The following is a 22,684-nucleotide window of genomic DNA, read 5'->3' as shown; positions in this document are numbered from 1 at the left end:
AGCTCGAGGCACCGGTGTCTCTGTGCTGTGGCGTCGGTGAGAGTGGATTAAAACTCGAGGGAGACGACTTCGGCTTTGCCTGCGTCGACCGCGGCAGCAGTACCTACCGTCTGAGGCGAGTTTGAAGTACTCGATTCTTCCTGGCTCAGCGATGAGACCACTGGCAGCTGCGACACCCCCGCCGTGGGCACCGACGACATTCTGATGTCCCTTGGTGATTCCAAGTTCGGCGGTGTCCTCGCTGCGGACGGCACCAGCCCCAGGTCGCTAGCCAAAGTCAATGCCTCTGTTGTCTCAAGTGGTTGGCCCTGCTCTTCTTTCTCGGGCATGATCCAATCGCGAGGTCTGTATTTAGGGAACCAGCAGGAGAAAAAAAAAGGTTGTGAGGAGTTCGGACCCAAAGAAGCCCGGGGACGAGATGACAGGTCCTGTCGTACTTTAGCCACCGCGCCTCAACAAAGATTCGAGGCGCCGTTAATCTAAGGTGCCCTTCTCGCATCTGACAGACTCTCCTGCTGAAGCTATATAGCAGGCAGAAATGCACTTGCGAAGACCGAGGGGAGCACTTGAAACGAGCGACGTTAAAAGGCCAGGGAAATGTCGCTGCAGCGCTAAGCGGTCTCTGAGGCTTTCTTGGACGGAACCCGTAAACGCGCTGCGGTCTGCTACCATTCAGGAAATGCTCTCATTTGCGGATGTCATTCTGGATAGAAACGAAAGCGCGGACGTTTACATTGGAGACAAGTTGTGTTTCGCCGGGTACCTCGGTGGCTACAATGACATCCGTTTGTCCGCTTGACGTACGTTAACCAAGATTGTGTACAAGCCTATACCTACGTGGTCGCCGCCTGCAGGCGTCATCGCGCTCCCCCTCGAAGCTTCTCTACGGCGACAATGTCCGTTAGTGGACACCACAGATGCCTCACTCACACCTGCTAACCATAGCAATAAAATGTCTAGCCTCACTGGTAGCCACCCTTGAAGGACACCACGTACCACGGCGGATTTTGGTTTCGGGCATGCATGAGCTGAAGCGGTCGTTCATGTAACTCGAATAACAGGCTTGGAAAGAACGTGTAAATGTTCTTGTTTGTTGTGTGCTTGTATCACAGTCAAGCACAGTCTCCTGGCCGCGGTTACCGTGAGCGAACTAGAGCATCCCGCCATTATACTGTATTTGGCAAAAGTAACATGCAAACGGGGTTTGCTTCTCGGGCATACCGCCGAGCTCTTACGGTGCCCTTAAAGACGAAACGTTCTAAGGAGGTCAGGAAAAGGGTTCTCCTTACATTACATAGATTTATGGCTAAAGGGATGACATAAGTACTCCGCAACATGGCTTGCAAACAAACCCCGTTGCCTCGTTAGCTTCGTCAAAAAATGACTCAATTACACACGTCACTGATCATGGAACGACCAAAGGCTGGCTTTGCCTCCTGAAGGGAGCCACACTCATCGGGGTGGAATGAAAGCGCCATAAACAGCGAGGTACTTTTAAGAATCTTGCAAAGGCAGACAAGGATTATCCAAGGGCATATTGAATATTTTCCTCTCCTCTCAAGGATTTCCGGCTTCCTATGTGCTAGAAACGAATGGGCTAGGAACAAAAGCTGCCCGCTTAGCCTGGCTAGGCAGTCATGCATATTTATTTGCACAGATGGAGAGAAGACAGCCTATAAAGAGTATGCTACGACCACGCGGGTTTGTGTGGCGATGAAGTGTGCATGAGGTTCCTGAAATATATATTTTTAGAGAGTAGCGTTTAGGGGCCCGCTTCTGGCTTGCGCCTCGTCGTCGTTGTCGTCGGCGTAACCGGCAGCTACAGTAAAGCGATGAGCTCAGCGAAGAATGCGGAAAGGTAGCAGCGGAAGAGAGAAAGGTAGAAGCTTAAGATGGAAAGTGAAGATGAAGGATACGGCGGAGGCTGAAAGAGGTCGCGCTAATTTTGCGCAGTGGCTTCCTAATTGAGTTTACAGATAGCCGTCATACTTACCACCTGGCTGAAACAGCCTGCTCAACAGCAACTGGTTACAAGAAGTTTATTTAACATTAACAAGAAAACGCGGAGTTCCAACGGGGAACACACAGAACAACAGACAAGAAGCATATCACAAATAAAGCCATGGGAAACACACTAACGCAGCAGCAAAAGCAACTGTGGGGGATGCGGTATCAAGCAGATATGTCAGGAACCGCTCCGTTACCGCCGGCCTAAATTGGAAGGTCCATTGAAAACGTTGCACTGATTTGCCCAAGTGAGGCGGTTCCTAGCGCAATTAGGACTGCGGGCTTCTTGATTTTCGCTCACGAGCGTGGCTGATTAAACTCAAATCAATGTAAGATCTACCACTAAACTGCTACTTTCAACTTGGGTCAACCTTGAATCTTCTGTCGAACGGTCAACCAGCAAATACAGGGGCGTCTATGGGGTTGTCGATGGGGGCCTTTAATGGCAGACACGCTGTTTCCCGTGGAAACGGGCGCGCGTTACTCTGAATGTTCAGGCCACTCGCCTAGTGGCCCGCTCCAGACGAAGACTCGTTCTTTGTGCCTTCAGCGTTCTTACTTGAAGCAATGACAGAATCCATGTCCAACATTCTTGGAATTTTTTTTTTACTGTTGGAGAGCTGTAAGGCACTGCTATAGACATATTGAAGGTAACTGGCCAATTGTTCAGATATGTAGCAAAATCTTCTTTTTACAGAGTTTCCATTGATTACAGTAAGCAGTTAAAATTGATGCAAAGAACCAACGAGGAACTCTTTTGAGTTCCTGTGCCTGCAAATCAAGCCTGATGACAGGAGATCTCCAGTTATATTGATTGTTATAGTGCAATCATACTGTCACGTAGTGGTGACGGCAGTCGAAGCAACGATGAAAACGGACGAAAGGGTCTTCTAAAAGAATTGTTCATGGGGCAGACTTGCACCCAAAATGGACTGAATCACTCGGCGGCGGCGAAGCGACAAGCGTGCTCGGCGGTCGTCGAGCAGAATGCGGGCCGCTGTCGGCCGTGCTCAATTCAAAGCTGATAGCGAACTTTCGAAATAAAGAGCGCAAAGTTACTAGAACATTCCGGAACAACGTAGAATTAGCTCTGCCTGGCTGTGATCAATCGAGATAAATCTAGTCGCGTCTTGCGTCGCAAACAAAGCGATAAAGTGATGTGGCGGCAGATTTGAAAAACGAACAAACATTGCAAATATTCGCGGCATTACTCCCCTCTCAAAGAAGCATCGACCCGATGCATTAAAACAAATAATGCGACTAGTGAGGAAAAAAAACGGATCTTGCGAAAATAAGAGCATGGAAATGCAGCGGCCTTTAGCGCGCATAATACGGCTTCAGACGGACTACATGGACAACTTCAGGTCGTACGCGGCGTCGCGGGGATGCAGTCATTGCGTCAGGGATGATTTCATAATCCAGTTCACCCAGCCGACGAAGAACCTTGTACGGGCCGAAATAGCGGCGCAAAAGCTTTTCACTCAATCCACGGCGGCGAATGGGCGTCCACACCCAGACTTGGTCTCCTGGCTTGCATTCCGCGTTGCGTCTTCGTAGGTTGTAGCGTCTGGCGTCGGACCGCTGCTGATCTTTGATCCGTAATCGGGCAAGCCTTCGAGCTGCTTCTGCGCGTTGAAGGTAGGCGGCAACGTCGACGTTCTCTTCTTCTGTAACGTTGGGCAGCAATGCGTCTAGCGTGGTCGTTGCCTTCCTGCCATGGATGAGCCTAAAAGACGTCATCTGGGTGGTCTCCTGCACTGCGGTGTTGTAGGCGAAGACGACGTAAGGCAGGATGACATCCCAGGTTTTGTGTTTGACATCGACATACATAGCGAGCATATCGGCGATGGTTTTGTTCAGGCGCTCGGTCAGTCCGTTGGTCTGCGGATGGTATGCAGTTGTCCTCCGGTGGCTGGTTTGGCTGTAGCGCTGGATGGCTTGCGTTAGTTCCGCCGTGAATGCTGTTCCTCTGTCCGTGATGAGCACATCGGGGGCGCCGTGTCGAAGAAGAATGCACTCCACGAAAAATTTGGCGACTTCTGTTGCTGTTCCGTTAGGTAGGGCTTTCGCTTCGGCGTAGCGGGTCAGGTAGTCAGTCGCTATGATGATCCACTTATTTCCAGATGTTAACGCTGGAAAAGGCCCAAGCAAGTCCATGCCAATCTGCTGAAATGGCCTTGAGGGAGGTTCAATGGGGCTCAGAAAACACCCTGCTGGTCGTGTGGGAGGAGTCTTTCGTCGCTGACAATCTCGGCAGGTTTTCACATAGTGTGCGACATCGGCAGGCAGTCGGGGCCAGTAATACTTGTCTTGAATGCGGCGGAGGGTGCGAGTAAACCCGAGACGTCCAGCTATCAGCTCGTCGTGTGAAGCCTGTAGAACTTCTTCGTGTAGACAAGTAGGTACAACAAGGAGGTAGGCTGTTTTGTTCGCTGTAAAGTTCTTCACAAGGACCTCATTCTGCACACAGAAGGAAGACAGTCCTCGCTTGAATGAAGCGGGGGGTGAAGAAACCTTGCCTTCCAGGTACTCGATGAGGCCTTTTAGGTCGGGGTCCGAGCGTTGCTGCTGAGCAAAAGAGCTGGGGCTGATGGGTCCCAGGAAGGCGTCCTCATCATCGTCCGGCGGCGGTGCATCTACAGGGGCTCGTGAGAGGCAATCGGCGTCAGAGTGCTTGCGTTCGGACTTGTAAACGATGGTGACGTCAAACTCCTAGAGACGTAGACTCCATCGAGCGAGTCGGCCAGAGGGGTCCTTCAAATTGGCAAGCCAGCAGAGCGCGTGGTGGTCGCTGACCACCTTGAACGGCCGTCCGTAGAGGTACGGGCGGAATCTTGACGTAGCCCAGATGATGGCAAGGCACTCCTTCTCAGTTGTCGAATAATTAGCCTCGGCCTTGGAAAGGGAACGGCTAGCGTATGCGATGACTTTCTCCAGGCTGTCGCTTTTTGAACGAGGACGGTGCCTAGTCCCACGCTACTTGCGTCGGTATGAACTTCAGTATCGGCGTTTTCATCAAAATGCGCAAGGATCGGTGGGGACTGTAATCGACGCTGAAGTTCCTTGAAGGCTTCTGCTTGCGGCGCTTCCCATTTAAACGGCACGTCTGCCTTCGTCAGGTGGGTCAGGGGCTCGGCGATGCGCGATAAGTTTTTCACAAATCGTCGGTAGTATGCGCACAGTCCGAGAAATCTGCGCATTGCTTTCTTATCGGCCGGCGGTGGAAACTGTTCAATAGCAGCTGTTTTCTGCGGGTCTGGGCGTACTCCTTCCTTGCTCACGATGTGGCCTAGAAACAGCAGCTCTTCGTAAGCAAAGTGGCATTTCTCTGCTTTCAAGGTTAGGCCAGACGACTTGATTGCGTCTAGTACTGTTCGAAGTCTTTTGAGGTGCTCTTCAAAGTTCGAGGCGAAGACAACGACGTCATCTAAATATACCAGACAAATCTGCCACTTCAGGCCTGCCAGCACTGTATCCATTACTCGCTGAAACGTCGCTGGTGCGGAACAGAGACCAAATGGCATCACCTTGAACTCAAACAGCCCATCCGGAGTGATGAATGCTGTCTTCTCGCGATCTCTTTCGTCGACCTCAATTTGCCAGTAGCCGCTCTTGAGGTCCATCGATGAGAAATATTTGGCGTTGCAGAGGCGGTCCAGTGTGTCGTCGATGCGGGGTAGGGGGTAGACGTCCTTCTTTGTTATGTTGTTCAAGCGGCGGTAATCCACGCAGAATCGAAGTGCGCCGTCTTTCTTTCTAACTAGAACAACCGGTGCCGCCCATGGGCTGTTTGAAGGCTGGATGACGTCGTCGCGAAGCATTTCTTCGACTTGGTCCCGGATGACTTGTCGTTCTCGCGGTGACACACGGTAGGGGCTTTGACGGAGAGGTCGGACGTGTTTATCCGTTATAATGCGATGCTTGGCAATTGGCGTCTGTCGCACCTTCGGCGATGTCGAAAAACACTCACTGTAGCTTTGAAGCAGATTGCGGATCTGGTCTTGTTTGTTCCAGTGCAGGGCCGGGTTGATGTCGAAAGTGGGCGAGTTCTCAGGCGAATCTTCTGCGGAGCGGTCGGAGAGGGCGAAGGAGTCTCGTACGCCGATAATTTCGTCGAAGAAAGCAATCGTCGTTCCTCTGTTAATGTGCCCGTATTCTTCCCTGAAGTTAGTCAGCAGTACTTCGGCCTGGCCATTGCGCAAATGTGCGATGCCTCTTGCGATGCTGATTCCTCGGTCTAGGAGAAACTGCATGTTGCCCTCGATGATGGCTTCAGCGTTAATGGCTTTCGTGGCGCCTACGGTCACGATAACGCTTGATCGGGGTGGGACGCTCACTTCTTCCTCCAGGACACTCAGGGCAACGTGATTTTCCCGAGTTTTCATCGAAGCGATGGCTTCGTCCGTCGAAAGCGTGATCAGCTTGGATCGCAGGTCGATGATCGCCTGATGCTCATTAAGGAAATCTATACCCAAGATCACTTCGCGGGAGCATTGCGGTATAACAACAAAGGTCGCAGGATAGGTATGTCCTTTGAAAGTCACTCGCGCTGTGCATCGTCCTAATGGCGTAATGAGGTGGCCCCCTGCGGTGCGAATTTTTGGGCCGTCCCAAGCCGTTGTGACTTTTCTCAGCTGCGCAGCGAATGTTCCATTCATCACCGAGTAATCGGCTCCTGTGTCGACTAGAGCGGTAAATTTCCGGCCGTCGATAGTCACTTCTCAGTCAGAGGTCCTGGCTCTTGCATTGCACGTCGCTCTCGGCGTCGGGTCACGGCTTCGTTGCGTATGCGAGTCGCGGGTGGAGCGTGTGGTCGAAGCTCTTCTGGGTGGCGGCTTCGTTTTCAAGACAGCCTGCGTCGGGGTCGGGGTTCTCATTGTGTGCGGCGTCGGTGCAGCGAGTGCCGGTTCTTCATGCGGCGTCGCGGGTGCAGCGTCTTCATGGGGCGTGGTCGGTGGAGGATCTTCGGCGTTTCACTCTTGAGCAACCTCACCTCCAGAGGTTGCTGCCTTTAGTTTCCCCTACGGGGGCTGGGAGACCTTCCTCGTACCGCGGCTGCGTAGCTGCGGCGTGGCGGCGCAAAGCGCGAGGTTGACGGCGATGGTGAGCGCGAAAAGCGGTTCGCCGTGTACTCTTCTCGACGCAGGTACTCGTCTATTTCCTGCGGACGTTGCCCGAAGCGTGGTCGTGGGGCGTTAATGGCAAATCCTCGAAGACCGATACGTCGGTACGGGCAGTGACGAAGAATATGGCCTGCCTCACCGCAATGGAAGCACAATGGCCGGTTGTCGGAAGTCCTCCAGGCGTCGCATTTCCTGGGGCTTGAGCGTCGGTCATAGGCTGGGCGGGCGGGGACTAGGAGGCGGCGTTGTGGGACAAGTGGCTCATCTCGGGGAGGACGTGGGGGTTGTCGTTGGGGCTGGGCAGTCCTTACTGCAGCGGCGTAGGTCATGGCCTGGGGTTCTGTGTCCGTCGCGGTGCCAAGTGCCTGTTGCACTTCTTCCCATACCACGTCCATCAGAGTTGCTGCTTTTGGCTGTGGGGAGGATGGCAGTAATCGGCGTAGCTCCTCTCGGACGATTTCGCGGGTAACTTCCCGCAAGCTGTCGGCGGTGGTGGCCGGCGAGTTTGAAAGGATTGCATAGGGAGAGGAAGGGCGGTTGTACTGCCGATCTCGGACGTCGAGGGTCTTCTCAATCGTCCAGGCTTCTTGCATGAATTCCTCGACCGTTTTTGGCGGCTGGTGGACGAGGCTGCCAAAGAGTTGTTCTTTACGCCGCGCATTAAAAACAACTTTCTTTTCCTCGGCCATCCCGGGGTCGGCGCGGCGAAATAGGCGCTTCATCTCCTCGACGTAAACGCGGACGGGCTCATTCGGAAGCTGGATCCTGGACTCGAGGAGTCGTTCGGCACTTTCTTTCCTCAAGACACTTGTGAATACCTTCAATAGTTTTCTCTTGAATAGCTTCCATGTCGTAAGGGATGACTCGTAGTTTTCGTACCACGTGCGTGCGGAGCCATCCAGTGAGAAGAACAGGTGTACAATTTTTGCCGCATCATCCCACTTGTTGAATGACGCCACGCGCTAAAATTGATCCAACCATTCTTCAGGGTCTTCGCCTAGGGATCCATTGAAAGTTGGCGGCACCCGCGGCTGCTGCAGTATGATCGGTGTCGACATCTTCGGCGAGGTTGCGGTGCTCGTAGTCGCGTCTTTTCGCTGTCTGGTGTGATCCGGCAGTTTCCAGAACTCAGGGTCCTCTCCCTGGAGACGTCGGCTGGCTCGTCCTCGGATGCGAAGCGCTCAGGGCTGGCTTCACGACTTGAAGGCGGCGTCCGGAACATGGAAGGCTACCCAGCACCTCCACCAGATGTCACTTAGTGGTGACGGCAGTCGAAGCAGCGATGAAGACGGACGAAAGGGTCTTCTAAATGAACTTTATTGGGCTGGCTTGCATCCAAAATGGACTGAATCACTCGGCGGCGGCGAAGCGACAAGCGTGCTCGGCGGTCGTCGAACAGAATGCCGGCCGCTGTCGGCCGTGCTCAATTTAAAGCTGATAGCGAACTTTCGAGATAAAGAGCGCAAAGTTACTAGAATATTCCGGAACAACGTAGAATCAGCTCTGCCTGGCTGCGATCAATCGAGATAAATCTAGTCGAGTCTTGCGTCGCAAACAAAGCGATGAAGTGATGTGGCGGAAGATTTGAAAACGAACAAACACTGCAAATATTCGCGGCAATACAATGTATTAAAAAAGTGCGCTCATAGAGTCCCGTTCACAAATGCCTTTGTCCAGAATTAATCACAAAGTGTACAAGAGAGGCGAAAGCCTCAGGGTGCTTGCCAACGTTTCGACAAGAGCACCAGTCTTCGTCTGGGCGGGTATGAGGTTGCAGCGCGTCCTAGCAGGGAGCAGCAGACGCGGGAGAGGACGCCGTAAGGCAAGGGCTGCACCGTGCCGCTATTTACCACTGAGGATGTTTCGTTCAATGCGGTAGATAAGAGGCCTTGTGCGAGCAACGGCATGCTAGTCATAGTAACTGCCATCCAAGTATTTTGCCCGAATATGTCGCAAAATAAAGCTGCGCTAAAATTTCGAATAAGGTAGTATTGAAATTCTCGGTCAAGTACTTGTTACTAATACAAGAAATTTGTCTTCGTTTACTCTCTCAATATCTCCATTTAACGATATCCAGCGCGAGCGGCTGTTAGCCTGTCAGCGCGGAATTCCTAACTTCATCCGTACACCGGACCGTAGGCTGTGCACTTCTTTGTTTGCCTTTAATTAGAAGCCACTGCACTCCCCCAAGCAACCCTTGCTTATCTGTCCTCAGCAGTGGGCGTCCTGCGCATGCCCATTTCCGCTTCATGATTTCAGTTAGAAGGAAATAAACTTGTGAGGGAGTTCCTTCACACACAGCGCGCGACAGAGACATGTATGCGTACCTTTCACTGTAGTTGAGAGACCAGAAGCTGTTATTGGCTCTGCTGCAGGGCACCTTGATAAACCAGTTCTGGTAGAGGGCATGGCGCACCGAACTCTGCGATAGTTCACCGCAATGTGAAGGACATTTAAAAGAAAAAATCTTGGCTGCTCGCGACAGATTTACAAAAGTGCAAAAAAAAACGGGAGGGCACACTTAAGCTCTGCCTTAAGGGTATGACGCGATAGCAAATTGGATTAATTCCCATATGTGCACAAAGTCATTCTATACATTCATAGGCGTCCCACCTGCCTCCTAGACTTCTCTCTGGGCAGCAAGGACATGATGCGATGGCAAAGTGGATTAATTCCCATATATGCAGAAAGCCTTTCTATACATTCATAGGTGTCCCACATCGCCGGCAAATGAAAATTGGTTTTTGGTGAAAGAAAACGGCACAATATTTGTCTCATATATCGTTGGACACCGTAACCGCGCCGTAAGGGAAGGAATGAAGGAAGGAGTGAGAGAAGAAAGGAAGAAAGAGGTGCCGTTGTGGACGAGTTCGGAATAATTTCGGCCACCTGAGGATCTTTAACATGCGCTGACATCGCACAGCCCACGGGCGCCTTTTGCGTTTCGCCTCCACCGAAACCCGGGCGCCGCGGTTGGGTTGGAACCCGGATACTCCGATTTGTGTTAGCTGAATTCACTCAAGGCTGTTGTGATCGGGTCTGCGGGAGTCGCCCTGGTGTACCCGCTTTAAATCGCTAACAACGCCGCTCCGAACGAGCGACGGCGTTGGTGGAATACGCGAAAGCGTTTCATCGAACGGTCATTGTAAAGAGCTGGCACTGTACGGACCATGTTCCAATGACGTGGCGTCGAAGGCGAGCCAAAAGATCCCCCAATACCCCTCACCCGCGAGCTCATCATTTCCCCACCGGCTCTGATTGGACGCCGTGATCGGGCGCTGTGATTTGCACGCTGCGCCGCTGAGCCGGGGTACCCGGTTTCGAACCTGGCTGCGGCGGTCGCGTTTCGTTAGAGGGGGATTGCAAAAGGCCTCCGTGTACTGTGCGATGTAAGTGCGCGTTAAAGGTCTTCAGATGGTCGAAATTATTCCGAGGCCCTCCAACAGGGCACCTGTATCTATATCTTTCTTCATTTGCTAGCACCTTCATGCCTTCCCTAATGGCGGAGTTGAGTTGTCCACCGAGGAGTGAGACAGTTACTGTGCCTTCCATTTCCTCAAAAACCAAATATACTCAACGCTTTCTCCCTCTCCTCTGCCGACTCGAAGCTTTAAACTTGCAACGGCGGTAAATATTTGATGGCAGTTCTAATGATAATACACGAAAACTGTCAAGAGTGTTACCACTGTATAAAGCGAGATTCGGGGTGATATGTTGAGATATTCTGTTTTCGTAATGTACTGAAGAAACGAAATTGAGAAGACCAAGCATATCTGTAGAGTTATAGACCACTCTTTTCATTTTTCAGGCATACTCGCTCTCGTGGCGCTTCTCTCTCAGTCCTTGATAGTCACAAAGGAAGCGTCGCGATCTGAGAAATGGCCAGATATGTTCGAGGTGTCGGACCAATGTATAGTTATGCGAGACGAAATTTATGATGCATTTCGGGAGGTCGTCACAGCAGTTAGAGGAGTTACGAGGGAGAGGAACTACGCTGTCACACGTCACGTCAATGGGTTAGGACCGCCCAGTGGAGTCAGTTGCCACCCTCCTGTTGCGTCGGCTGCAACTACTACTGACAGTACTAGTACTACTACTACGACGGCGCTAAACCTAGGGAACGAGCCTCTCGCTGCTGTCGTTTTAAACTAAGAAAGGTGGACTGTTAACTGAACTGTAGTCAATGCTTACATCCCGCATCCAGGACAAGAGTAGAAAATGCTTTGTGTATGCAGTAATGCATCCTAGGGTTTGCAGGCCCGGCTTCCCCGGCAGCAGTTTTTCGTCAGCACTGCAGATCACCAGTTGAACAACAAAAGTGGTAACCTCAGCTAGATAATGATAAATTGCTTGGGTTTCTTTGTAAGCGCACATTGGGTACATGACCATCTTTAGCTCATAGCTACGTAGACCACCACGTAATTAAGAGATTATGTGACCTCAATGAGTTCAAAAGGATAGAAAGATAAGAGGAATAACAAGAAGGTATTTCTGATAGAATATAGAGGCTGCTAGAATAGCAGTTCCCGTTAGCAGAATACTTTCCTGTAACTATCTTTTGTGCAATATTTTTCTGTACTTTTTTCCCCTTCAAGTCCTACGCAGACCAGTATGTCGGTGGTTTTAAATACATTCTCAAAAAGTAGTCTTGTCAAGAAGACGCCCATCTCATTCACTCTTCTTCTTTATCTCTTTCCCAGTCGCGCTCACCTTCCAAGTGGCCTGGGCGTCCACATCCACGAAGCGGAAGAAAGGGAACTTGTTCCTGCGCATTCGGGAGAAAAATAAGAGAGAACACCGAAATGACGAGCGACAATGCAGAGTAACTTCAGTTATCGAGCTGCATGATGTGTTGCTCATATCACTCGTTTTGAGAAGCGCAGGTAGTTTAGGACGTTTAAAGCTGGGCACATCTTGAAGAGAGCCGCTGACACGCGAGACAAAATGCGATGTAACCTGAAGTGCACGTCATGTGGGGTCCTCCCGCACTGCTGCCTCCTACAGTCTCCGTGACGCGGCGCAGTCCGTCAGGACCCCACGTGACCATACTGAGCCGGGAGAGACCAAAATTTAGCAAGGGAAAGTGCGGAAGTGGGGGACAGGAAAGGTCTTGATTCGTCATTTTTGGCTAGTTAATAGCATTGAAAAACTTAGGAGAGGGTGGTGCAACCTAAGGTCTTCGCGATCAGGCAAGATACGTTCTAGATCATGCGTGCGAAGAGGGGCTCACCTCAGTGCCTCGTAGATGTGTGACACGCGCAACATTCGCCTCGGACTCTTGTGGATAGCGTTAGCGATATGCTGCACCAAGAAGCCTGACGGCCTCCGAAGGCAGGTGCCCATGGGCAGAAGTTCTCCCAGATGACCAGGTGGCGCCATGTCCACCGTGCATGTGTCCTCAATACTCGGTAGCTTCCGCCGCCTGACGGTCGACTGTAAGGCAGCTCCTGCGACGGACGGCCAACCGCAACGAATGATGGTGGCGCCACCCAGCAGTACCATTATTTTTAGCTACGCCATTTGTCTCCTGCACAGTTCTTCTAAATTGCGCCCGTTTTCTCCTTTACCATTCCTTTGAGCTGCGCCATTTCCCCCGAGTATCACTTTTTTAGCACCGGCAATGACAGAACCGCGCTCAAAGAACTCAAGGCGACATCCAGCAATACGCGCTCTCCCGTCTTCCTGCCAAGTATTGACCAAGCCCAATGTGACAAAGGGAGTAATTCAGAGTTCAGTTTGATGGAAAAGGCTGTGAATATGAAATAGTTTTTAAAATCCGCCTCCAATCACTTGCTAATCTAGAGGCTTCGTGTTGGATGTCATTTTTTTTGTTGATCTTTCCAGTCCAGATATAAAGACAAAAGCCAGCGCTGTGGCGTAGCACTATAGCACATGCCTTTGCGTTCTGTATGTGTTTCTCCCACCCCCCTCCGCCCCCTCCTGTATTAATAGCAGTGTTGGTTTTGGCAACGCAAACCTTTTTTTTAATCTGTGCTGCTTCGTGGCAAAAGTTACGATGCTAAACTTCTTAACGGTGATCGAAAAGCGTTTATTACCCTTTTTATCTCAGCTCAAGTACTCACAACGTGGGAAACATATTGCTAGCGGCTCGACCTCACACGATTTATAAATGATTTATTACTTATAATGATTTATAACTATTTTTCCTGCCCATCCGCAGTCACGCGTGGATGAGATCCCGATGTTTTAAAAAGCAGGAAAACATGATGTGCTGCTTCTATCAAAACCTCTCGGTGGTCGTAACGTTTCCCGCGGACATGTATCGGATTTAGTACAGGATATGGAGGTGCACGTGGAGGGTTGTCCAGTGGCCTTAAATTCGCCTTGTCAGCATAGGGGACGACTTGGCAAATGACTCATGCGTCAGATGCTCAGAATATAGGGAGAGTGGTTCCTGTTAGAGCGAGAAAGACGACCACAATCTTATCACTTATTAGAAGACACAACCCGATACCCAGACTGCAGGGCTAAATTCGTTAGTGCATTAAAAGTGGCCGGCCGAAGCCACCACAGTGCTAACAACGAAAAGTACAGGGTAGTAGGGCAATTTGTTAATTATTATTAAGTAAATAATACGCAAGAACGACTGCACCCTCACTCCAATGCCGCGTGAAGTCGCGGAGACTGTACCTGCGCACGCTTTGCGCTGCGCTTGTTAAGTGGGTCGGATAAAAGACGCAACCAGTATAAAAACACAGCCGAAAAATGTCTGCCATCAAAGCAGATTTCTGCAGTATTTTGGCCGTGAACTTTAGCAACAGAAATGTTTTTTTAGTGACAATGAAATTTTCAGTAGTATTGTGCTGTCCTTTGTCGTACCGGAAAGAACTTCATCATCATCATCATCATCATCATAACCATCATCATCATCATCAGCCTGACTACACCCACTGCAGGTCAAAGGCCTCCCCCATGTCTCTCCAATTAACCCTGTCCTTTGCCAGCTGCGCCCACCATATGCCTGCAAAATTCCTAATCCCATCCGCCCACCTAGCCTTCTGCCACCGCCTGCTACGCTTGCCTTCTCTTGGAATCCACTCCGTTACTCTTAAGGACCAGCGGTTATCTTGCCTTCGCAGTACATGCCCTACCCTAGCCCATTTCTTCCTCTTGATTACGACTAGGATGTCATTAACACGCGTTTGTTCCCTCATCAACTCTGCCCACTTCCGGTCTCTTAACGTTACACCTATTTTCCTTTCCATGGCTCGCTATGTTGTCCGTAACTTAATCTGAATCTTTTCCGTTAGCCTCTACGTTAGGTGAGTACCGGTAAGGTACAGCTGTTGTACGCTTTCCTCTGCCATATGCACTCCACCCCATTCTTATCCTTCTAGTTATTTCCCTGCAGATCAGATGATCCAGATCAGTGGTCCCTACCTGCCCTAAGTAGAAGCCTGTACCACTTCCAGCCCTTCGCTGCCAAATGTGAACTGCTGTTCTCTTGCTAGACTGTTGAACGTTACTTTGGTTTCCTGCGTGGTAATTTTTAGACCGAGCACTCTACTCTCCCTGTCTAACTCATTGATCATGATTTGCAGTTCATCTCCTGAGTGACTCAGCAAGACAATTTCATTAGCAAATCGCAGATTATTGAGGTATTCTCCATTAACTCTTATCCTGAGCTGTTCCCAATTCAAGCCTTGGAATACCTCCTGTAAACAGGCTGTGAATAGCATCGGCGAGATCGAGTCTCTTTGCCTGACGCCTTTCCTTATTGGAATTTCATTGCTGACTTTATGGAGGACTACGGTAACTGTACAGTTCCTATATATATCTTCCAGTATTTTGACATAAGGCTCACCTACACCCTGATTCCGCAATGCCAGTATGACTGCCGAGGTTTCCACCGAGTCAAATGCTTTCTCATAATCAATGAAGGCTATATATAGGGGTTGGTTATAGTCTGCGCATTTATCTATAATCTGATTGATAGTGTGCATGTGATCCATTGTGGAATATCCTTTACGAAAGCCTGCCTGATCATTTTGTTGATTAAAGTCTAAGGTTGCCCTTACTCTATTAGCAGTTACCTTATTAAATACCTTGTAGGCAACGGACAGTAAGCTGATCGGTCTGTAATTTTTCAAGTCTTTGGCGTCTCCTTTCTTAGGAATTAAGGTTATATTTGCATTCTTCCAAAATTCTGGCACGGTCGAGGTCATAAGGCATTGCGCATACAGGATGGATAGTTTTTCTTGAAAAGTCTCCCCGCTGTCTTTCAACAGATCTGTTGATGCCTGATTCTCACCAGCTGCTTTTCCCCTTTGCATTGCTCCTAAGGCTTTCTTTATTTCTTCTTTCCTTACTGGCGGGATGACGCATTGCTGTGCGCTACTGTCTCCATCATTAACGTCCTGAATGCATTGGCTACTGTATAGATTTGTGTAGAACTCCTCGGTTGCTTTAACTATATTATCCATATTGCTAATTACATTGACCTCCTTATCTTTTAACGCATACATCCCTATTTACCTGTGCCTAGTTTCCCCTTCACCGCTTTTAGGCTACCTCCGTTCCTTAGAGCATGCTCGATTTTCTTCATATTAAACTTCCTTATGTCGGCTACCTTACACTTATTTATTCACTTCGATAGCTCTGCTAGTTCTATTCGGTCTGTAGGGCTAGACGCCCTCATGCTTTGACGTTTCTTAATCAGATCTTTCGTCTCCTGAGATAGCTTGCCGGTATCCCGTCGAGCCGTCCTACCGCCTACTTCTACTGCGCACTCCGTAATGATATCTGTGAGATTATCGTTCACTGTATCAACTTCAGATCGTCTTCCTCAGTTAAAGCTGAATATCTGTTCTGCAGCGATATCCTGAATTCCTCTATTTTCGCTCTTACCGCTAGCTCGTTAATGGACTTCCTCTTTACTAGCTTATTTCGTTCCTTCTTCAAGTCTAAGCTAATTCGAGACCTTACCATTCTGTGGTCACTACAACGCACCTTTCCTAGGATTTCCACATCCTGCACGATATCAGGTTGAGCGCATAGTATGAAGTCAATTTCGTTTTTAGCCTCATCATTAGGGCTCTTCCAGATCCACTTCCTGTTCTCTCGTTCGCGCAAAGAGGTATTCATGATGCGTAAATTATTTTTATCTGCGAACTCTACTAATAGCTGTCCCCAGCCATTGCTACAACCTATCCCATAGTCGCCTACCGGCTCGTCGCCAGCCTGCTTCTTGCCCACTTTCGCATAGAAGTCGCCCATCAGTACACTGTACTGTGTTTTTACCGTGTTCATTGTTTGAAAGAACTTCAGAATAGTATCAGATATAACTACCGGAGTGCTGCAGGATAATGGTACAATACTACAGAAAAATCATCTGTTATTGCTACAAACCTACAGAACATACTGTCGTATTTTGGGCACGATTCGGTAAGTTTTTTGTCAACTGGGCATTCATTTATCAGCGCCATGACACTGTGCACTTGCATGGCGGCCACTCTGGCGTGTGCATGAGCTAAGCATACATGTCCGCACTCATACAGGACTCTGCGTCAGTACATATACAACCTCACAACCGTAAGCATTCGCTCTTTTCGCTGATTCTAATTGAAGGACAAAGACATTGCGGCATCCCGTATCTGTGGGCCAAGTTTGCTCTGCACAGCAACCAATTTCGCTAGGGGTCGAGCACGAACTGCTCAAATGCAAACACACACACCCATGCGCGCATTTTGACGAGCATCAGAGTGAGAATCGTCACTATAGTTTTAGGATTGCGTGTACATGTGTTACCGGGGGAGTACAGTCCTTACCAAGGTAAAGGCAATTCGGTAAACCGGATTACAAGCTGCATGCTATGCACGTGAAGTGGTAGCTATGTGGTTAGGTGGGGAGAGCATCTGCGGGTGCAAGTGCACAGTAGACATTTGATATTCCGATGTACGCCCCCGCTAATACGTCTGCGCTATTCTAAATTTCTCTAATTTTAGCAGCCGTTAGCCGTTACTACCGGCAGAGCTTGGAAGCTTTCCGCGTCTACATAAAGGGACCGCTACGGGCACTGTTCGAGACACACATCGTTTTCATAAGAGGACCTAAGGTGAGGGGTTTTACCATCCTGTTTTCATGGTAACGAATTCGTTCTGCCGACGTCCCTTACCTACATTGGTCCAGAGACTACATATTGCTCAATTTGGAGACTTGATGCGGATATGTGTATGGTCGGTAACACTGCCTAAATGGGATTTTAAACGGCCGACAGGAGTGCACCGGACAGCGCAAGTGGCGCACTGCTCTCACTCACCACAGCGTCTCTTCGTGCTTGGTTTGTCGCAGCGGTGTTGGCGGCCAGTAGAAGACGGAACGTCGTTCGCTGCTTGGACTACAGTGCTCATGTCCGGCATGATGCTGGACACGTAGGCAACGGAGAGCGCCTCGGTCTCCTGTTCGACCTGTGCCAGGGACGACGAAGACAGGTCACAATGCGCTAGCCTCGGCAAAACATCAGCCGCAAAGAGAAACTCTACTAACGGAGCTATAAATTAAGCCTACTAATGAAGCCTCACCGAGCAGCCGAAAATGAGCGAAGTATTCGCGAACTCTCCTCAGCACGAGTACTTCTCTGTAATAGACTCCTTTTAAAACTGAAAAAAAACGGAGATCGGCTCGAGAATAACTTACTGCTGTCGCAACTGCACGGAGGTCGGTCTCAGAGCGGAATGGCCTGGAAATTGTAATATGTCGCAACCGAAAAAAACGCTCTTCTACTGCCAGAAAGCACGCTGCATATGTGGGCCAAGGCTGCAAGAGACGTGGACGGACGCTGTAGATAGCGTGAGCATGTCACGTTAATTTCGGCAATGTAATTATCTTACCACACATCACGTGACATAATGACGTCGCCTAGAGGGCTCACTCCCCGGCCTGTGCATCTCTTAAGGTGCAACCAGGCCCACCAGGACGACTCACATGAGATCACGTGAGCGTATGGCCACACGTAGCCTTGTCGTCATGTCATTTTGCTTGGCCCGTCTGGAGTAAACGTGAACTCCTGGAGGCAGGGGCGCTTTAAGGTGTACTGCACAGGTATCCTAATTTTTTCTCCCTGTATGCAAGGCTATAGCTTTGGAGTTCCTTCGACATCAAGTCGTACGAAACAAGAAAAAAGCAATTAGTCGATGAGTATATGCACTGAAACATGTTCACAGTGATAGTGACGTCATAGGCCTCTGGTAAAGTCCTTTAGGTCAAAGACTTAAGGTGAAGGCATTCTGGGTAAAGGCCTTCTGGGTAAAAGACTTTAGGTTGAAGGCCTTTATGTGAAGGGTCTTTATGGTAAATGTCATAAGGTCAAAGGATGCTTTCGCATTCTTTCAATATCACCTTACTCTAGACTTATGCCAGTTTTTCACGACCAGGACGGCCAACTGCTCTTCACAAGAATCAAGCCCACTAATGCTGTCGCACAATCCTCCACAGTCTACTTAACATTTAGTGGTTTGAATCTTCTTCCAGTGGGTGGCACTCTTTGAATGGTCCTTTGTGGACGCACGACATCAGGTGCCGTTATCACCGTAGCGAACAATAAGAAAACTTCGTCACGCTAGTCGTCAGCGGGGTTATGGCGTGATGATAACTTTAATGCTACTGCATTAAAAAAAGAGAGGAGCGTGGAGGATGGAACAAGAAGGAAGGACGCGCGTGGTGCAAGACTACAATCTGGCGCTCTAACATGAAGCTCTCAGGATGCTTGCAAGCCATCATAGACGACGAAAACAGCAATCATTTAGAACACCTCTGCGAAATATGACAAAAATATGACCAAGTCGTTTAAATGGCGGAGTCTAGAAGCAAGCGAGGCGTTCCCTAGAGGAGGAGGAGGAGGCCCCTAGAATTTCGCCTCCATCGAAATGCGACCGCTGCGGCCAGGATCGAATCCGCGTCTGTCGGGTCCGTGGTATGCCGCCAATGAAAACTAAATCCTTCAGCTGCTACAGATGCTCCAATGGAATAATATCCAGGAGAAATACTCTCACTCTAAAACGTGCCACCTGTGAGTTGCATAGCGAGGTGTCATGTTAAACTGGCTGTTTTTAAGGCGTTAGCATTAGATGGCTATGTCCCGAGTTTCGTGTGAGCAAAACATTCTCCGCATGATTACGTCGTTCTGTGACGATAAATGTGCAAACGTTTAGTTGTGTTAGATAGTATGTGATGAGATTTCGCTGTGGCAAAGGTTTGGTGGATGTAGCAAGATTAGTTAAACGCCAAAATTACACTTCGACGTTACAATCGCCACAGACGTCGACATAGCTTCTCCGAACGATTGTGTGGTTCTAAAAAGATACATGTGCAAAAGCTTAATTGTGTTATATAGTGCGTTATGAGGTCAGGCTATGCGGAAAATTCGGTAGATTAACTTTAATTAGTTAATTAGACATGAAAATTACACTTCTACCTTACAAAGCCCGTGTTTTCGTGCGTGTTTCGTGTCAGGAAAACATTCTCCGCAGGATTACGTCGTTCTGTGGAGATGTATGTGCACAACTTTGACTGCGTTAGATAGTGCGTGATGAGATCTTGGTATAGAAAATATTTGGTTGATGGATTGCAATTACCTAATTAATTAAACTTCGACAACACAATAGCCATGGACGTCGACATAGCACTTGGACGTGATAAGTAAAATAAACAAACAATACAAATACAGGAAAAATAAAAATGAAACAGAAAGTAATAAAATCAAACATAACAAATATAAATAGATCGGGCACTGGCCTCGTGGAAAAAATCCCCGTTCTATTAAGTTCCATGCTTTCGCATTCCTCCGTGTAAGGAGACAAGTGCCCTGGTAATTTTTAGCTGGAAGCGATACATTTAGTGCCACCACTTCTGAAAGTTTGCCGTTCTTTACCCTCGACCGCCTCCGCGCCTAATAACATCGGGGAAGCAGTGAGGGCTCGGCGGAGTGGTGCGCTCCCCATACGGATTGCAGTGTCCCCGGACGCGTGGTGGAATCGCTGTCGTACTCACCTCGGCGGAAAGCGGTTCCATATCCGCCGCCCCCGATTCGTGATGCATAGCCGTAGTTACGGTATCCGAGTCGGCCATCTCTGGATCTTGCATTTCGAATTCACACGTCCGGGATTGTTGTTTTTCAATGCGTCCACCCCCGCTGGCTTTCCGTTTTCGGTCTGCGCCAGAGCAAATGTGACGGCTTGTGTTTTCACAAAAAAGTTTTCTCGCGACAGGCATCCGCTGTGTTTGGAGCAGGAACTGTAAGAGTCAGACTCCAAAGTGTACCGTTCTTGTTCTATAACACAAGGAAAACTCCAGTTTTGTGGAGTCTTAGGGCAGGTGAGCTTGGCGAATGCTTCTTAAAAACGAATACTTGATCTTTTCTTGGTGTTCAAAGCTAGTCGCATCAGTGTGCGCAGGTCCGGCGACCGTTTAGTACACGGCAAATCGATGCTCGGGAACTCTTCGCCCTCACTTCCCTTACCCATGCATCATTCATTTCCTCCCCCCCCCCCGCGAGAAAAACGTGGTAACCCTGTTCGTTTCCCTCCCGGCCACCAGTTTCTTCTGATCCGCCCTGCGCGGGAGATAGCAGCTAGCGCTGTGCTTCGGAATTAAGAAGTTCACCCTCAAAGGCTGATGCGTCTCGTCTAACCTACGCCACTGGTCACCTGTCATGCTATTCAAAGGCAAAAGTCTGTTGCGATAAAGTTTGCTCTATCTCTGCCTCCCGCGTGCGAGGCGAACAGGCGCGTGCTGCTTGCTCACACATTTCATGACAGAGCGTGCACTGACCATTTATATGCCCGTACATAGGCAGGTATATGCTGACAATGAGCTGAAGGTGGGGCGGAGGCCGGTAAAAGCGGGCATGAGCAATCTGTTACTGCTTGAATAGAAGGACCGCTACGGGTTCTTACCTTCAATGACTTTTTTAGTCACACAGCTCAGTCGGATACAACTCAAGAGAGAAGTGGCTTTTCCCTTTCAAAGGACCCCCTTCCAGCAGTCAGTTGTTTTTGAGGCGGTGGTAGAAATGGACGCATCAGGCGTTGATGGTGGAGTCTAGTGTTGTAGGCTGTGAACATTGGTTGGATTCGCGAATGGTTGGGAGAGATCGGATTAAGGCCCGCTCAGTTTGTGTAATCTCGACCTAGGCCATCCACGACCTCATTTCCTTCCAAGCCTGAGTATGCGGGGGTCCAAGTTATTTGATATTTGATGGATGTATTTGACTCGGAGTTGTACTTGAATAGCGGGAGCAATGTATTCTGCCTGCAAAGAGGAACTGACAAGCCGCTTGTGAGTCGGCCACGATGTGGTACGATCGGCCGGTAGCATTACCGTGCTGTATGGCCAGGGCTATCGCAGTCACTTATGCCTCTAGTATGGTACAGTTCTGTATGAAAAGGGTGACGAGTTGTTGTTGGTAGTTGGATTTTACTACGGTAGCTACCGCTGTGTTCTCATGTGGAGAGGGAAATAGGTCTCCGTCTACGTCGACTGCCCTAACGCTCCTCCCTGTCGTTTCTTCATGTAATTCACTCTGGGATGTCCTTCGGCAATAATGGGAGTGGGTGGACATGTTCTTGGGTACTGGAGGTACTTCGTGTATGCAAGCTCTGTTTGCCAAGAAAATGTTCATAGAGTCCAGTATACAACCAACATTTCGTTTGCGTTTCGATGGAGGCAAAACGCATAAAAGTACCCGTGTGCTGTGCGATCTCAGTCGATCTTAGTCCACGCTAGAGATCTCCAGGTGGTGCGGAGTTCCCCGTTTGGAACTCGACCTCGGCGGCTGGGTTTCGTTCGAGGCGAAACGTCAAGGCGGCCGTGTGCTGTGCGATATCAGTGCACGTTAAAAATCTCCAGGTGGTCGAAATTATTCCGGAGCCCTCCACTACGGCACCTGTTTCTTCCTTTCTTCTTTCACCCCCTCCTTTATCCCTTCCCTTACGGCGCGGTTCAGGTCTCCGCCAATATCTGAGACAGATACTGCGCCATTTCCTTTCCCCAAAAAACTATTTTCATTTTCATTCTGGAGCCCCAACTACGACATCTTTCTTCCTTTCTTCTCTCAGTCCCTCCTTTATTCTTTTTTACGACGCCGTTCAGGTGTCCACCGAGATGTGACAGATACCATGCCGTTTCCTTTCCTCAAAAAAACAATTTTCATAATTATAGAAGCCTTATGTGATGCTATGAGGCGCCATTGGATAACAATTTAGTGTGCTTTCATTAACAGATTGTCAGGAAAAATGCTTACTGACGCTGTTACGAATGCTTGAAAACTGCACAGATAGAAATTGCCAACCTCTTCTGCAGTCCCATGCGAGTTCCTTAATGTGACTCAGAGATAGTGCACAGGATGTAGGGTGTCTCCTTGTACCGCTATGCTGCCTTTTGCAATGCTGATAGTTCAGCCGAGTTTCACCATGGGCTGCAGTTTGGCATTCGTTTTACCGCAGCTGCGCCGTAGCCTTCGCAACGACGCCGCCGCGTACGCTAGCACCGCTGCTGGCTTGGCGCATGCGCTCTCCGCAGCTGTTCACCGCCTGACC

The 22,684-nt window shown here is 49.5% G+C and overlaps 1 protein-coding gene across 1 annotated transcript; it reads right to left on the bottom strand.

Moving 5' to 3' along the window:
• Nucleotides 1-47: 47 nt before the first annotated feature.
• Nucleotides 48-20,159, bottom strand: LOC144118449 (uncharacterized). The gene is made up of 6 exons (XM_077651391.1): nucleotides 20,139-20,159; nucleotides 17,410-17,557; nucleotides 12,361-12,577; nucleotides 11,841-11,895; nucleotides 9,458-9,552; nucleotides 48-345 (listed from the first exon to the last, which is right to left on the bottom strand). Exons 1-6 carry the CDS (start codon nucleotides 20,157-20,159, stop codon nucleotides 48-50), a joined length of 834 nt encoding a protein of 277 aa, XP_077507517.1.
• Between the last annotated feature and the right edge of the window lie 2,525 nt (nucleotides 20,160-22,684).

Source organism: Amblyomma americanum, chromosome 1 (genome assembly GCF_052857255.1).
Source record: "Amblyomma americanum isolate KBUSLIRL-KWMA chromosome 1, ASM5285725v1, whole genome shotgun sequence".
Lineage (NCBI taxonomy): Eukaryota > Metazoa > Arthropoda > Arachnida > Ixodida > Ixodidae > Amblyomma > Amblyomma americanum.
This window is presented reverse-complemented; position numbering and strand designations above follow the sequence as displayed.

What these genes read in the sequence shown, in the direction of transcription:
- LOC144118449 (XM_077651391.1), bottom strand. Translation starts at nt 20,159, where the DNA reads ATGGAACCGCTTTCCGCCGAG. An exon ending in ACGCCCAGGCCACTTGGAAG is followed by an intron (nt 9,553 to 11,840) that starts GTGAGCGCGACT and finishes GAACTATCGCAG; the next exon opens with AGTTCGGTGCGCCATGCCCT. An exon ending in TCTCTCAACTACAGTGAAAG is followed by an intron (nt 346 to 9,457) that starts GTACGCATACAT and finishes CCCTAAATACAG; the next exon opens with ACCTCGCGATTGGATCATGC.